This window comes from Phyllobates terribilis, unplaced genomic scaffold (assembly GCF_046119375.1).
Source record: "Phyllobates terribilis strain yellow unplaced genomic scaffold, ASM4611937v1 Scaffold_10__3_contigs__length_209671492, whole genome shotgun sequence".
Classification (NCBI taxonomy): Eukaryota; Metazoa; Chordata; class Amphibia; order Anura; family Dendrobatidae; genus Phyllobates; species Phyllobates terribilis.
In genome coordinates, this window is record NW_027362770.1 from 148764997 (window position 1) to 148781090 (window position 16094).

The 16094-nt window shown below is 47.0% G+C and overlaps 1 protein-coding gene across 3 annotated transcripts; it reads left to right on the plus strand.

Annotated features, from left to right (window-relative positions):
- Positions 1 to 2997: 2997 nt before the first annotated feature.
- TMEM263 (transmembrane protein 263) lies at positions 2998 to 15813 on the plus strand. 3 transcript variants are annotated; one of them, XM_073649917.1, is made up of 3 exons: positions 2998 to 3157; positions 9387 to 9455; positions 14485 to 15813. In XM_073649917.1, the coding sequence occupies exons 1-3, from the start codon at positions 3148 to 3150 to the stop codon at positions 14763 to 14765; spliced, it is 360 nt and encodes a 119-aa protein (XP_073506018.1). In that variant the 5' UTR covers positions 2998 to 3147; the 3' UTR covers positions 14766 to 15813. The 3 variants fall into 3 exon arrangements, with proteins under 3 accessions (XP_073506018.1, XP_073506021.1, XP_073506019.1); XM_073649918.1 differs by lacking the exon at positions 2998 to 3157 and adding an exon at positions 9018 to 9158; XM_073649920.1 differs by lacking the exon at positions 9387 to 9455 and having other exon boundaries at positions 3009 to 3157.
- The last annotated feature ends 281 nt before the right edge of the window (positions 15814 to 16094 follow it).

The following is a 16094-nucleotide window of genomic DNA, read 5'->3' on the forward strand; positions in this document are numbered from 1 at the left end:
CCGACCAGCAGGGGATTTCAGGTCCTCTGGCCCAGAAACCCGAAGGCACGGTCACACGCGTGGGACCAGCACCGCCATCGTGGAGCGGAAGCCATTAGAAGGCCCCGAGTCACCGGCCATACGGGTGAGCACCACACGGTACACTCAGGGACGTGGGCTACTTATATCCGCTTCTAGCAAGGTAGCCAGAAGAGTACAGTCAGTTTGGGAGGCCTACAGCTCCGCCTGGCCAGGGGAGATCCCATCTGCTCAAGGACTGACCAGGCCCCGTTCACTAGCAAGTACTCCGGGAGGGTCTATCGTTGTTACCAGTAAAGACCCTGAATTACACCGCACCGTCTCTGAGTGGTTCCTGCTACCCCCATCATCCACATCTGCTGCCCTGAGGCCATACCCCTCCCGTTGGGGGTTATACCATCTACGCTGCACCATCCATCCACCGGCCTCAGCGGACTGTCTTGCAGCGGCAGCTCCATAGCTGCATTCAACGGGTGGCGTAGTCGTCCTACATCTACCGCTGTTACATCGCCGCTCAGTTTGACTCCCTGGGCACGGACCGGGTCACCGCCACGAGACTACAACCCTCAAGAGATCCGGCTCCGGGTAAGCTCCCGCGTGCGCAACGCAGCGCGACACAGGCCCAGGGGCGCGTCACAGGCTATTCCCCCCATATAATGCCCCATGCAGGATGTCACCCCCCCTTATAATGCCCCATGCAGGATGTCACCCCCCCCCTTATAATGCCCCATGCAGGATGTCACCCCCCCTCCCTTATAATACCCCATGCAGGATGTCACCTCCCTCCCCCAAAGCCCCATGCAGAATGTCGCCTCTCCCCCCCTTCCTTATACTTCCCCATGCAGGATGTCACTCCCCCCCCTTATAATGCCCCATGCAGGATGTCACTCCCCCCCATATAATGCCCCATGCAGGATGTCACTTCCCCCCATATAATGCCCCATGCAGGATGTCACTTCCCCCCTCCCTTAGAATGCCCCATGCAGGATGTCACACACACTCCTCTCCCTTATAATGCCCCATGCAGGATGTCACCTCCCCCAGCCAACGCCCCATGCAGAATTTCACTTGTCCCCCCCCCCCATATAATGCCCCATGCTGGATGTCACTTGTTCCACCCTCCTCCCCATATAATGCCCCATGCCTCCATACATATAAAAAAAAAATCAAATACTCACCTCACTTCTCACCTGCTGCCGCTGCTCCGGGCCCCTCAGCGTCACCGGCGTCTTCCCGCTCTGCGCTGTGACTGCTCAGGAGAGGGGGCGGTATAAAGGCGTCACCGCGCCCTCTGACCTGAGACGTCACAGTGCAGCAGCCGCGGAAGAGACCAGAGCTGCTGTGGAGGCACAGGGAGAGGTAACTATTGTACTGGCACTGCACCACTCACGGGTCCCATAGCGCGGCGGGGTGCCCGACGGTGAGTGGGCCCCCCCGCACATGCCCGGGTGCTGACACCGGCCCTGCACAGTATGAGGCCCCCACAAAAGCATTACACTTTTCTGTGTGTCCTGCTTCTTGACTGACCTGGCCATGACCGGAAGGTCCTTGCTACGCCTTCAGTCTCTTCCCAGACTGAACACTGGAGTAAGGATCTGATAATTCTCCACTCATGTTGTGTTCAACTGTATCTGTGTTCCAAGGACACAGAGATACAGATGAAGCTGGGACATACGCCCGACCTCCCAAAACAGCTCCCCAAATTCGTGACTGTCCGGCTGGATCTGAGACATTTGAGAGGTATGGGCATCCCAAGAATATTTATCACCTATCCATGAAAAACAGGTTCCATGTCCCCCAGTCCCTGAGGGGGAGACACAGGACCCGGTTTCTCAGGTAGATACAGTAGTGTGAATGCGCCCTTAGCAGATAGATAGCAGATCAGGTAGCAACAGAGAGGTAGAACCTGCTGGTCAGCCCTTTGGGGCAGGGTGTGTGAGTCAGGGGACATTTATGGAGCAGACATGTGTAAAGTAGACTCTAAGCACACAACAGAGTCACTCTTTGAGCCCACTCCACCTAGGACAGATGCCAGCTGTGTCATACAGCCAGCGCCTGCCTCTAACAGCAGCGATCTATCAAAATATTAAATCAATTAACCCATTTGGTGGAGGCTTTAGCGAGAGAAAAATAAGTCAAAACTCCAGAATTTTTTTTTTTTTTCAGTCACCGAACCTTCCTAAAAAAATACAATAAAAAGCGATCAAAATGTCTTTTGGAGCTCAAAATGGTATAAATAAAAAATGTCAATTTGGCACGCAAAGAAAAAAAATAACTCCCCCTCCCTCCCCCATACAGCTTCATTGATGGAAAAGTAAAAACGTTCCGTTTCCTGGAAAATGGTGACACACAAAATGGAAATTTTTTTGTTTTTTTTACAAACTTCTGAATTTTTTTTCACCACTGAAATAAAAAAAATTAAAATAAATATATATATATATACACACGCAAATAAATAAATAAATAAATATATATATGCAAGTTTGGTATCGCTGTAATACTGACTGGAGGAATTGTGTCGCCAGGTCAATTTTGCTGCTGTAAAAACAGAACTTAAAAAACAATGGTAGAATCGTATGTTTTTTCCCCATTTCACTTGTTTTTTTTTAACTGTTATCGAGGACATTTTACGATAAAAATTAATGGGGGGCCATTCAGAAGTACCTCAAAAAATGAGACTTTATAATAAACATTATGAAAAGGGAAGAAAAAAAAGGAAACTTGGCCAGGAAGAGGTTAAAAACCAGGCCTTTGTGTGGAAATGAGGGCACAGATGGCACCTGAGAGACTGTGGAGCTGCCATGTTAGATTTTCTTTATTACTTTGTACATGTTTTCCCTCCTACATGCCCACTGGCACACACACACCCTGCCCTGAGGGGCCGCTCCGCAGATACCGCCCCTCCACCACACACATAACTGTTTTCTTAGAACATCTGGGCACTTCCACGTCACTTAAATAGCAGGAGCTCGAAGGTGATTGGTTGACGCTTCCAAGCCTTCCTATTGGCTGAGCGGAAGGATGCGTCAGGCGCCACGTCTGCAGCGGCCAGAGTGAAGTGAGAGAGCGCCGAGAGGTAAAGAGAGCAGCGGCGGCGGAGGGAGACGCCATACGGGGAGGTGATACGTAATGTCTACCGGTGAGTGCGGCCGTACCGAGCTGTGTGGGCGGGTTATGTAACGTGGGACAGAGCAATGAGAGAATACTTACTCGTCCTCAGGGGGCTAAATCTTCTCGTGCACTCAGGGGACTATATTGGGGCTTATTCGGGGTAGTAGTCCCCATAGAAGATAGGAGTTCCTCTCCTATTATGGCTGTTTTGGATTTTTTTAGCAAAAATAAAAATCTAGGGTTTTTTTTGTTTGTTTTTAAAAATGCAAAAATCGCATTTGTTGACTGTTTGCACCGCCCAGATGGCAAATCAACAGCTGTACGTCGCTGTGGTAACCGTCTTGGCGATTAAAAATGGCAGACGGCGGGTTATTGAGCTACGGGACGGTGGTCTCCGCCGGGTGTCTGTGGCCGACCAGATCTGCGCTAAGTATTCCAGAGAGATTGTGATTGGACTGCGGGTCACATGACTTTGATTGTCTGCACTGGTGGAGACAGACGATCGTTTGCGCTCGAGTCCGGGTGTTGGCGATGGAAATGACTCACTGGGTGTAAGGGGGACCGCGTTTAATGGCGTCCTGCAGTTCTACTTGGGATTATCTATGGGGATGTGAGTCCGCTTTAGTAGAACCTCGGGAGGTCTGGTTAGGTATGGGGATATGAGTCCGCTTTAGTAGAACCCCGGCAGGTCTGGTTAGGTGTGGGGATGCGAGTCCGCTTTAGTAGAACCCCGGCAGGTCTGGTTAGGTGTGGGGATGCGAGTCCGCTTTAGTAGAACCCCGGCAGGTCTGGTTAGGTGTGGGGATGCGAGTCCGCTTTAGTAGAACCCCGGCAGGTCTGGTTAGGTGTGGGGATGCGAGTCCGCTTTAGTAGAACCCCGGCAGGTCTGGTTAGGTGTGGGGATGCGAGTCCGCTTTAGTAGAACCCCGGCAGGTCTGGTTAGGTGTGGGGATGCGAGTCCGCTTTAGTAGAACCCCGGCAGGTCTGGTTAGGTGTGGGGATGCGAGTCCGCTTTAGTAGAACCCCGGCAGGTCTGGTTAGGTGTGGGGATGCGAGTCCGCTTTAGTAGAACCCCGGCAGGTCTGGTTAGGTGTGGGGATGCGAGTCCGCTTTAGTAGAACCCCGGCAGGTCTGGTTAGGTGTGGGGATGCGAGTCCGCTTTAGTAGAACCCCGGCAGGTCTGGTTAGGTGTGGGGATGCGAGTCCGCTTTAGTAGAACCCCGGCAGGTCTGGTTAGGTGTGGGGATGCGAGTCCGCTTTAGTAGAACCCCGGCAGGTCTGGTTAGGTGTGGGGATGCGAGTCCGCTTTAGTAGAACCCCGGCAGGTCTGGTTAGGTGTGGGGATGCGAGTCCGCTTTAGTAGAACCCCGGCAGGTCTGGTTAGGTGTGGGGATGCGAGTCCGCTTTAGTAGAACCCCGGCAGGTCTGGTTAGGTGTGGGGATGCGAGTCCGCTTTAGTAGAACCCCGGCAGGTCTGGTTAGGTGTGGGGATGCGAGTCCGCTTTAGTAGAACCCCGGCAGGTCTGGTTAGGTGTGGGGATGCGAGTCTGCTTTAGTAGAACCTCGGGAGGTCTGGTTAGCTTAGTTCATCCGAGTCCGATTCAGTTGAACCCTAAGATGTCTGGTTAGCTATGAGGACCTGAGTTTGGTTCAGCTGAACCCCCAGGATGTCTGGTTAGCTCTGGGGTTCTGGGTCTGCTTCAGCTATACCCAAGGATGTCTGGTTATTTGTGGGGATGTGAGTCCGCTTCAGTTGAACCTCAGCAATGGTTTCGGCCAAACCAATGTCTCCCAACTCCTCCATACACAGGGTGGCTTGGACATGCCGGATCCTTACTTGTTCTGTCGGAGCAGAGTCGGGAGGCGCAGATACACATTAGACTGTTGGTTGTGATCACTGACATACAATGGTGTGGGTGGGGGTTTAAGTCCGCTTCAGCAGAACTCTAATGCCACTGGGTCCTGCAGAGAATCTATGTTTTGGTGTTATTCTATGGGAGATGTACGTTCCTTAGTTAAAATTATCACTAACTTAGAAGTTTTATACGTTGTTTTTTTGGGGAGGCTGAGACCCAAAATGTAGCAATAATATCTAAAATTATATTACATTAGTGTTTTCCAATCTGTGGCTCTTCAGCCGATGCAAAACTACAACTCCCAGCATGCTATGTGCAGCAGCCACAGGTTGGAGATGACCGCATTACCTTGTGCAGCCATGTGATCCCTACACACACGTGTGCTCTGACGCGAGCTGTATGTACACACTGCTCAGCATCCTAGTATGGCATGTATGACCTATACGCTTAACCCCTTCTGAGCCAGCCTGCGGCTCCTCCTTCCCTTACTCCACGTTGTATCTGCAGGCGATTCACTAAATGACTTCTCCTTTTGTCGCACTTTTTTTTAAAAATATAAACAAAGCTTCAAATTACGTTTTTTTTTGGGAGGGTGGGGGGTGTCCTAATTTATTGGATATTGCAAATCCTAAATTGCTTGTGGCTCGCACTCAACTCACTCTTAAAGCAGCTGTCCGATGGTAAAATATATTTTGTACGTGCGCCGTACCGCTCAGTTCTAAGCCAATAGTGCTGCGCTGTGATTTCAGTAAATTCTGGTGGTCGATGACGACCACAAGTGCTGCACCGACACCGATCTATCAATAATCGCCTACGCAGTAAATAAGTGATCATTTTATATAGAGGAGGACCCCTTTTAAGGATATTTTATTATCTTCTCAGGCCGTGACCCAGACATGACGTCTGTTTTGGCCTAGGGGCTGTGACATTCATCATCTGGCTCTCACGTTCTCTGTTAAGCAGCTGGGACCCTCTATGATCAGAATCAATTTAAAGGGGCAGTCTCGGATAGAGGCAACTTGCTGAGATGCAACCAGAAGGTGACGACTGGGTTAAACCTGCTGCACCTGAATACTTGGAGAAGGGTGGTGGGGGGATAATGGGTGTTTGTGGCGCAGGGTGGAGCTTCTTCCTGCAGGCGGTGCGGTGGCTGCACATAGAGGTGAATTGTTCTGCGTTCCCCCGGGATGACATGGACGTGTTGCTGCTGTGCAGAGCTGCTAGGGATCAGGTCTAAGCCTCTGCCACGTCACTGGAGGAGCCGCACTGTCCTCCCAGCCTCCTCCCTCCATCCTGCACGGCCTTATGTCCTGTGGCTTTAAAAATATCATCATATCATGAGTACAGTGCCCGATGTGGACGGAGCGGTGCCAGGGCTTGTGACGTGGTGTATCCCGCAGATGTGGGTATATGGAGCAGGATGTGGTGTGTGTGTGTGTGTGTACAGCCACCATACAGAAGCTTTGGATTTGGTCATCTCTACTTGCCTACGTTCTCATGGGAAAGCTGCGTGACCACCAATATGGCCGCTACGAGGGGGTTCACCAAGCTTTCCCAGACTCCGGATTATACCCCTATTATAATTACTGCATCCCCTATAGCCGGTCTGTGGGAGAGCTGGGTGACCACCAATATGGCTGCTACAAGGGGGGGTTCAGCAATCTTTCCCAGACTCCGGATTATACCCCTATTACCATTACTGCATCCCCTATAGCTGTACTGTGGGAAAGCTGGGTGACCACCAATATGGCTGCTATAAGGGGGGGGGGGGGTTACCAAGCTTTCCCAGACTCCTGATTATACCTATATTATCACTACTGCATCTCCTATATTTACACTTCTGTTCAGGACTATGGGTAAGTTGGGTGACCACCAATATAGCCACTATGAGGGGGTTCACCAAGCTTTCCCAGACTCCTGATTATAGCTATATTGTCATTACTGTATCCCTTACATCCACACTACTATACTTTACTGTTCAGGACTGTGGGAAAGATGGGTGACCACTAATATGGCCTCCACTAGGATATATATATTTTTTTTTTTTAGCTTTCCCAGACTCCTAAAAGGCATATCTATAGCTACTTTTATGGGATCATTGTGTGCATCAGTGCGTCCTCTATAGCCACACTACTAGATTCTACCATTCAGGACATTAAGAAAGCTGGATGTCCTCCTAGTACAGGGGTGTTACACCACTCAGGAGTATGGGAAAGTGGATCTACCTCGTTGTGTTGTCACGCAGGGTCTTGGAATACATTGTTGCATCCACTGTTGTGCCAAAGCTTCAATTCAGGACTCTAGGAAAGAAGGGTGGCATGAAGTATGGCCATTGTGGGGATGATTACCCAGCTTTCCCGAATGGAAAATCTGCCTGTTTAATTGTTTTATGGGATCAGGAGGAGTGGTTGTATCCTCTGCTCCTCCATAGACTCTACTACGCTGACATGCCGCTATACAAGTCTGCAGTTCAGGACTTTAGGAAAGCAGGGTAAAAGCCTATATGACCACCGTATAGGGTTCTCGCCTAGCTCTCCCAAAAATGGCAAAACTACCTAATATATCAGATGACGCTATAGATGCTCTACTGTACTTATCTGCCATTCAGGAAAGTAGGGTGACTGCCATTATGGCTGCTGCGAGGGTCTTGACTCAGCTTTCCCGGACAGACTCCCTCCGATGGCATATTTGCTTAGTAATGCATCAGAACATTTGCACCCAGTCTATAGATATCTTATTATATAGGGCAGCCATTCAGGACCCTTGGACAGCTGAGTGACCGCCAATATATCTACTTTCCTATGATAGGAGTCTGGGATCAGGAGAAAGTTCTCTCTACTCCTCCCTCCTTTATGAATAAGGTGCATTCAATTTTGGTCACTGCAGGGGTGTCCTCCTTTCCTAGATTCCTGAATGGCAAATTTACCTACTATACCGTCGCTTCTAATATTGCTATCAAAGGGGTGTTCACCCAGATTTCCCAAACTGCTTAGTTATAGGGGGAAGGATGACAACCAGTATATAGTTTACCTAGCTTTCCCAGACACCTGAACGGCAAATCTGCTTAGTTATGTTGTCGCCTCACTACTGTGCAGGTCAAGCCGTTCAGGACCATAGCAAAGCTGGTTGACGACCAATAAAACCACAAAAGCAGCGCTCCTCTTCTGAGTAGCAAACCTTCCGATTTGTTAATATGTGATCTGCTCCTCCACACTAGCAATTTGCCATACAGGACTCTAGAAAAGCTTGGTGACAAACAATATAGTCACCGCCAAGTTCACTTTTCCCAAACTCCTGATTGGCAAACTTGTTATATTCTTGTATGTGTGTGTGTGTGTGTGTGTGTGTGTGTGTGTGTGTGTGTGTGTGTGTGTGTATATATATATGTATATATATTATACACCTCCTCAGTGGAAAAGCTATTGTACATCGCTGCCATTCAGGATCCTAGGAAAGCTGGGTGATGCCAAATATGACCACAGCCGTTGGGGATTACCTAGCTCACCCTGTTTGTTGGGGGATCTGGGGCTGCATCATTGCACCTTCTGCTTTTGCTCGTCTGGGCTGTAGGAAAGCTGGGTGACAACCTGCTGAAAAGATATCCTACTTTCCTATATTCCAGAGTGGCAAATCTACTTATTTATATTATATGGGGTCTGGGAAAACATTGCTCCTCCATAGGCGGATTACTGAACTGGTCGGCCATTCAGGACTCTGGGAAAGTAGGGTGGCATCAAATATGGCCTCTGCAGGGGGGGGGGGGTGGTTTAAGATCATTCCCAGGCTCCAAAGCTGCTTGGTTATCTTCTCTGTACAATCACTTCTGTGCCCATCTTCCATTCAGGACTGTAGGAAAGCTGGGTGACAGCCAATATTCACTGTAATGACCGGAAGGAGTCTTGATGTGTTTTATGACCTGTAGGACTAAAAGTGCCAGCATTTCCCATCTATCCATTTGTTGCATCGCTCACAATTGAATTACATTTCCCATAATTCCCGTGGGCTTTGCATTCTGGGACACAATGCCGTGACTGGTTTTAATAAAGGCAGCGAAGACCTAACAGGTTGTGACTTGTGCAGAGCAGGAACGGCAGGGTGGTGCGTACGCTGTATACTACGGCCGCTTCTGGGAAAACTGGGTGCCATCCTCGGCACAGGAGCAGGGATGTCTGGGTGAGAGCTCGTAATGGGGCGGCTGAGGATGATCCACCCTGGGCTTGTATATGGAATCCGCTGTTTGTGCCTGTGCTCGCTGAGTGTCTCTTGGGAGTAAAGTCACCGCTCTGCAAACGGCAATCTGGTCACATCTTGCAAGCGTTTGCATAATGTCGCTGAGAGATTCTGCTCGTTAAGTCTCCTACTCCCCGGCCATAATGATAATTATCTCCTTCTGTTTCCCAGACACGATGAACCACACGGATAAGGCAGAAGACGACGTCCCCGCGTATCTACGGGATGAGGCCCCAGAGGGTAATTACACCTTTCTTCCTTTATTTTAAGGAATTGCCATTTTTCTCATCAACTCTTTCAGATGACTGATGCTTTGTACGTATAATGGGGGGGCTTCACTGTGAGATTCCAAAAAACACCACCGCTCTGCCACCTGGAGAAAAGGGCACTGAAAATGTCAGCTTGACCAGTGTCCATCAATTCAGACACCCGTTATTTGGGTGCCGTTATAGCTTTCATGTTACGGCTGTTGTGATACTGTTAGCACGGGACGTGAAGCGTGTGGGAACGCAGATTCAAGAAGGTGCCTAAGATTGCGTCAGTCAGTATTTGGGGTCTAAGGGGTAACGTTTCTCCTTGTGGGGAGTGCCAAGCCTGGCATGCCAGAGTGAGGAGACTTATAAGCCTTGCATGCTACTGAGAGGACTAGAACTCTAGCGCCACGTATTGGAAGCCGCGATCGGTATTGAAAATGTGAGCCAATTTTTAATTAGGAACTAGCTCCTCCCATTTGTTTAATTTAAAAGGTATTTCTCAGTAAAGGGCATATGGCTGTGATGGGAAGCCCTGCTAGGGACCCTCCACTAGGAGCCAGAGCTGATGGTCACTAAAGGACCCCATTAGATGAAAGATGGCTGAAGCTGCCAATTTTTGCAGGACTAGACGACCATCTGATTTGTATGGGGGTGTCCTGACTTTCCACTGACAGGTGATATGGGGGGAAATAAGGATCAAGCAGTATATGGGCAGCTTTACATTCACTCCTGTTGATTAGCTGATTTCTATCATGGCCGATATATAATGGTCTTTTCCACTGTGTGACGACTAGCATCAATCAATATTGGCCCTTGTAGTCTGTCATGTATTTGCGACCATTGGCCCATTTTCATGTCGTGTATGGGGACCCTAAGCGTAGAAAAATTCCAGCGTCCCCCCCCCCAACTTTTTGCAGATTAGGGGCAGTCTTTCAGCCGCCCTAAAACCTCTGACTACACTATGTAGAGGGCAGGAAGACCCATGTAAAAAATACCTGGGGTGATGGTTATGTCGGATGCACGACTAAGAAATACTTTTATAATACCCGCAGCTCTTAAATTGCAGGTTCCCAATACTAAGCCTCCTCATGGGCGGGGCTCAGGTCAGTGCAGAGTGACGGCCCCTGCGGTCTCCTGATTGAGCAATTAATATAGTAAGACTTGCAGGTCTCCTCCTTTTCAATCTTTTGCAAACATTGCTTAAAATTTGTCACCAGATTTTACAACAAACTGCATAAATTATTAATATAGATATTAGTCTTGTTGAGGCTACTATACTTGCTGTGAAAATCCATATCGCATTGCTTTGTTTATTCCTTTATAACAGTTCCAAGCTCTGCCCACCTAACTCCTCAGTGTCCCTCCTCCCTGCTGAGATCTCACACTACTCGATACAAGCTGCAGATATCAGTCTGTCTGGGAAGGCAGAGACTGAAAACATTCAGTGCTTTTTCTTTTTCGGGTTCACTCATCTCTACAGTTTTGTGGACAGTTCCTGAGGTTTTTATCCTTCTGCCATCCCCACCTCCCCCCGTGTTACTTGCTGCATTGCAAAACGTCAACTGCTTGAACAGATCCTGTGCACCACGTGGCAGTCTTATGACTGGATACTTGACCTAGTGTTGCACGTCTGGAATATGGAAATAACCTGTTTACATAAGAGATTGTTCCGGCGTCTGGGACTCGTACAGATACAGTATCAGGTGTGATGGCAATCCTGGTGACGGGGCTATTTTTGGGCTCCGTAATTTACTGTACAAGTAACGCTTAGAGATTAATGTTGATGGAAACTTCAGGTTATCCAAGTGTCAGTGGTTATCCAAGTGTCAGTGCATTAGTGGGTACGGAGTCGCCCCAGCATGGGGTACCTGAATTTTCCTGTAGGTACATAGTTGATTCTGCTATTCTCGTCTCTGGGGAGTAGAGATTGGTTTTCCTTCCCTATAGTAATCTTGCCCCTACCTACTCCTTGCTTTCCTTTTTTGAAGAATGAGTGCGATTTCACAATACAAAGTGCATGAGTTATTAAATGGATTTGAGACCTGGTGAGACTGGTGTGCTCACTTCGAATATCCTTGTCAGAATGCCTGTATGATTGATTATTTTAGGAGTCCAGCTATAGAATGAACTGTCTCACGAGACTAAATGCTTTCAGTCTGTGCCTTCCTATACAGACTGACATCTGCAGATTGTACTGAGTAGTGTGAGATCACAACAGGGAGGAGGGACATTGAGGAGCTGCCAAATCCGTTAGTTATAAGACTGAAACTGTTATAAAGAAATATACAGGCATTGTGATATGGATTTTCACAGCTAGTATATGTCTCCTCAGGACTAATATCTATATTAATAATTGCTGTTTTTATTGTAAAATCTGGTGATCACTTCTCAAACATTGCTTACAATTTAAGGCTGATGGCTATTAGGTCTATGACCCTAAGTAATAGTTACCTATAAGGAGGGGGGGAGGAATGATCAACGAAGTTCAGATTATAGTAGAAAAATATCAAATTTTATCAGTAAAAAATCATCATAGCAGACTGGGGAATGTGATACATATACACAGCGTGCATTGGGCACACAGGAAAAGAGCAGTGTCATAACAAATTACTGACATATCCACTGATGTAATATGACCTATAGATCAATGGCAACAGTAAGCAACCAACGCCATTACTAGTAAGCCTAGCATTACCATATGTAAGGGCTCCTAAACACCTGAGCGTCCGCCCTGACGTGCGTTTTGGTCCTGCCTTCGTCATCCCCCTTTAAGTAAGGGGGAATAGTAACTTGAAGTGGATGCCCATTTCTATTCTTTCCAGCATACTTGCTGGTCTATTGGGTTGAGTAATGGTGTTCTTAAAGATGGTCTTTCACTGGGTTTAATTTGGCCGGATTTTGCTTTCATTTTATTCTGTTTCTCTTAAAAATGCATTATACGGTTCCAGAGATGTGGGCCTTTTTTATTTGATGCTAATAAGGTGTTTTTTTTTCAAATAAGGCGGCAGCACTCATAAGATACTAATGTGGAGGGCTCTGCCGCTTTTATAAAGACCTTGTAAAGGACTAGTAAATATAAAGGCCCATATTTCCACAACCATATGGTGGATTTAGAGAAAAAAAAAACATGAAAATTCAAGGGAGCAGGGGGAAGTAAAACCAAAAACTAGCAACTTTTGACCTAGTGACAGGTCCTCTTTAAATGGCCTGACGGGTCTACAGGCTATTGGACCTGCCATTAGCTTTCTGTCCCTTCAAGTAGATTTTGCTTAGGGTATGTGCACACGATGCAGAAATGAAGCAGAAAATTTCTGCATCATTTCTGCATCTCCCTGGCAGAAAAAACGCATGCAGATTGTGCATGCGTTTTTCCTGCAGAATACATGCGGATCCACATGCAGATTCACATGCGTTTCCGCATGCAGATTGACAAGCGCTTTCCAGGCGATGTTAGCATCACCTGGAAAGTGCTTGATAACTAGGTCACACTATATAAATCCATGCAAACAGCATGGATTTATACAGTGTGACCCGAGAGAGTGTATATACTTACCTCCGATGGCCCGCGCTGTCCTGCTCACTCCGTTCTCCCGGCTGCCGGCAACTTTGAATTGAAAGACCTGCCGACGTCAGCGTCACGTGACCCGTCACATGACTCTGACGTCACCGCAGGTCCTACAACTCACTGCAAGTGCCGGGAACCAAGCGGGAGCGCTGCGCGGGCCGACAGAAGGTAAGAATACATTTATTTTTTATTTTATTCTTCTTTTTACAGCTTTTTTAATGGTACCTGGGTGTGGATGAGACTCTCCTCTCCTCCACACCCGGGTACCATCCGCACATTAGAACGCACCAATTACGCAAGTACAAATGCTGTCTTGCGGAATTGGCGCGTTCTAATGCAAGTCAATGGCGGCGAAATCGCCGCGTTTCCGCAAAATTAATTGACATGCTGCGGATTTTTGACCGCAGCATTAACGCTGCGGAAAAATCCGCATCATGGGCACAGCACATGCGGATTTCCATTGGGGAACATTGCTTCCCTTCTACCATGCGTTTTTCATGCGTTTCCGCGGCGTTTACGCAACTGCAAAAACGCCGCGGAAACGCATGAAATACGCATCGTGTGAACTAGTCTGATTTTTCTATTACTGGAAGGTTCTCTAGGAACTCAGCACAGCGTGACTATGTAATGCAGCAGAGCTGTCTAGGTGCGTTGCACCCCTCCACGATGAAACCCATTCTGACAGATGTATTTTAATGGTGGAGCTGCCGCACCTGCACCGTTTCGCAGATCAGCGGAGTGTGCCATCTGTTATTGATGTGATAGATGCAGACCTACTTTTGAGAAACGATGCATCGTGCCCGCGGCAGGCAGGTTCTGAGATGTCGCTGATTGAACTGGAGATGAAAGTTTGTGGGAAGAGCTCAAGGCGAGGAAGATTTGCCACCGCAGCTGGCGCGCTCCATCCACACAAATGGCTTTGATGTTACCAGAAGTTTATCTTCCACTTCTAATGAGAAGTGTTTATAAATCTGCAGAATGTGATATTGTCACAGTGGGTGTACCGGAAGGTGCAGGAGCCTGATGTGCATCCCTCTACTTAACTTTCCCGTAGTTTTTATTTTTTTGGGATCTACACACCTTCAATTATCTACCCACAAACCGCCTCCTATTGGATATTGCATTGACGTTTCGCAGAATTAGAGGCTGCATCACAAGCAAAAAAAAAAGAATTATTTTTTTTTTTTTATTTATTCAAAATTTTGTAAAATAATAAAACTAAAGCATACTCCTTTTAGAAATGCTGCCTTGATCCCTGTTGTGGATGTATAATGTAATGTGCCATGTGAGGAGTCTCTATTCTAAGCCTCTCTGTGCAGAATGCACTTACTCCAAACTGCGACTCTCCCACTGACTAGAAGTCCCAGCATGCCCCGATACTTTTGTAGACCTATATTTGAGCTTGGATACAATAAGGCATTCATTATTTTTTTGCTTCTTCTCTTTCCAGAAACTGTTAAAGACCACCCTCAAGCCCAGCCCGGCATGATCTCCCGCGTAACGGGGGGCATCTTCAGCATAACCAAAGGTGCCGTTGGTGCCACCATAGGTGGAGTCGCCTGGATCGGAGGCAAAAGCTTTGAAGTGACAAAGACAGCAGTCACATCGGTGCCCAGTATAGGGGTCGGCATTGTAAAGGGCGGAGTGTCGGCAGTGACCGGGAGCGTCGCCGCCGTCGGCTCTGCCGTCTCCAGTAAAGTCTCCGGCAAGAAGAAGGACAAATCTGACTGAGCCAATAATTATATTATCTAATTTTTCCTTTTTTCTATGAGGACTGACCCAGCAGCGATTTGGTTACTGCAGAAATGGGCAAGCAAAAGAGCACACCAGACAAGACACTTGTTTCTGTAGTGCCGGTGCGGCCCACCGAGCACGCAGACGGGATTGCGGCAGCCGCGCAGTGAACACGACGGACTATGAAGGGTTCATTGAAACTGCAAACGTTACATTTTTAATACACCAAATCATGTTTGTATTTTGGGGGTTTTTTTTTTCCTTTTGTTTTTTTTTATATATATATATTTGTACATAAATTCACAGCACATAGATTTACAGCTTGGTACTTCTGTAGTATGTATTTTATCTTAGTGACACTCATCGGAAAATCCACACACTTTTAATATATCAATGCAATTTTTCACCAATTTTTCATTTTTTATCTTTTTTTTTTTTAATGTCCAAAAATTTCAGCTTTATTTTTTCCTTTTTTTTCCCATTGATTTTTGGCTTATTTTTTGTGCTTGGTAGTTCTGTATGTGACGAAGGGGGTACATTAGTTTGAGGGTAGACCAATACGTTTGTTTTTTTTGCGGAAGGAAGGTTAGTTTTTCCTCTCATTCCTCTTTAGTGCCTTATAGATCGCCCTCAGGTACACAACATAATTATGGATTCTGCTACCACCCTCGCTTATCTTGTAGGGCCACTTATATAAAGCTCCGGGTTTTAACTCTCACCACTGTCTCTTCGGTCTTTGCACACGGTTGACACTCCCTTTTTAAGATGCATTTGTCCTATATTTTTTTGTTTGTTTGTTTCTTTCCTCCCTTGGAGCAGAAATCCAAAAAAAAGTGGTAGTTTACATATTTTTATACATCGTAAGAAGCTTATTTTCTATATAGAGTTTGCCGTGTCTCTGGAAAAGAAAATATCCGAAATGTAAATTTCTTTCTAGATGTCCCACCCTTGTGTATCTTATATCTTTCCGATATTTACTTCGTTGCCCACCTAAACTGTGAATTATGGTGAGAAGAGAAAATTAAAAATAAACTTTGTGCCTAAATATATTATATAGTATTTTTTTCAGGTTTCTTTATACTATCAGAGTTCAAAAAATTTAAGTTTGTGGGGTTTTTCACAACCTTTTCTGCCCTAGGGGGCAGCACAAAAGGGCCAGAGTATGAGATGGCGCTGCAGACTGTGCTATTAGTTTGCTATTGCTTATATAGGTCAACATATTCTGCGTTTGTTTGTTTTTTTGTTTTTTTAAAAGAGCTTTTTCAGCAGCCCCTGTGTCCAGCAAGGCTCGCAATCTAATTTTTCACAACCTACTCAAATATGGGG

What these genes read in the sequence shown, in the direction of transcription:
- TMEM263 (XM_073649917.1), top strand. An exon ending in ACGGGATGAGGCCCCAGAGG is followed by an intron (nt 9,456 to 14,484) that starts GTAATTACACCT and finishes TTCTCTTTCCAG; the next exon opens with AAACTGTTAAAGACCACCCT.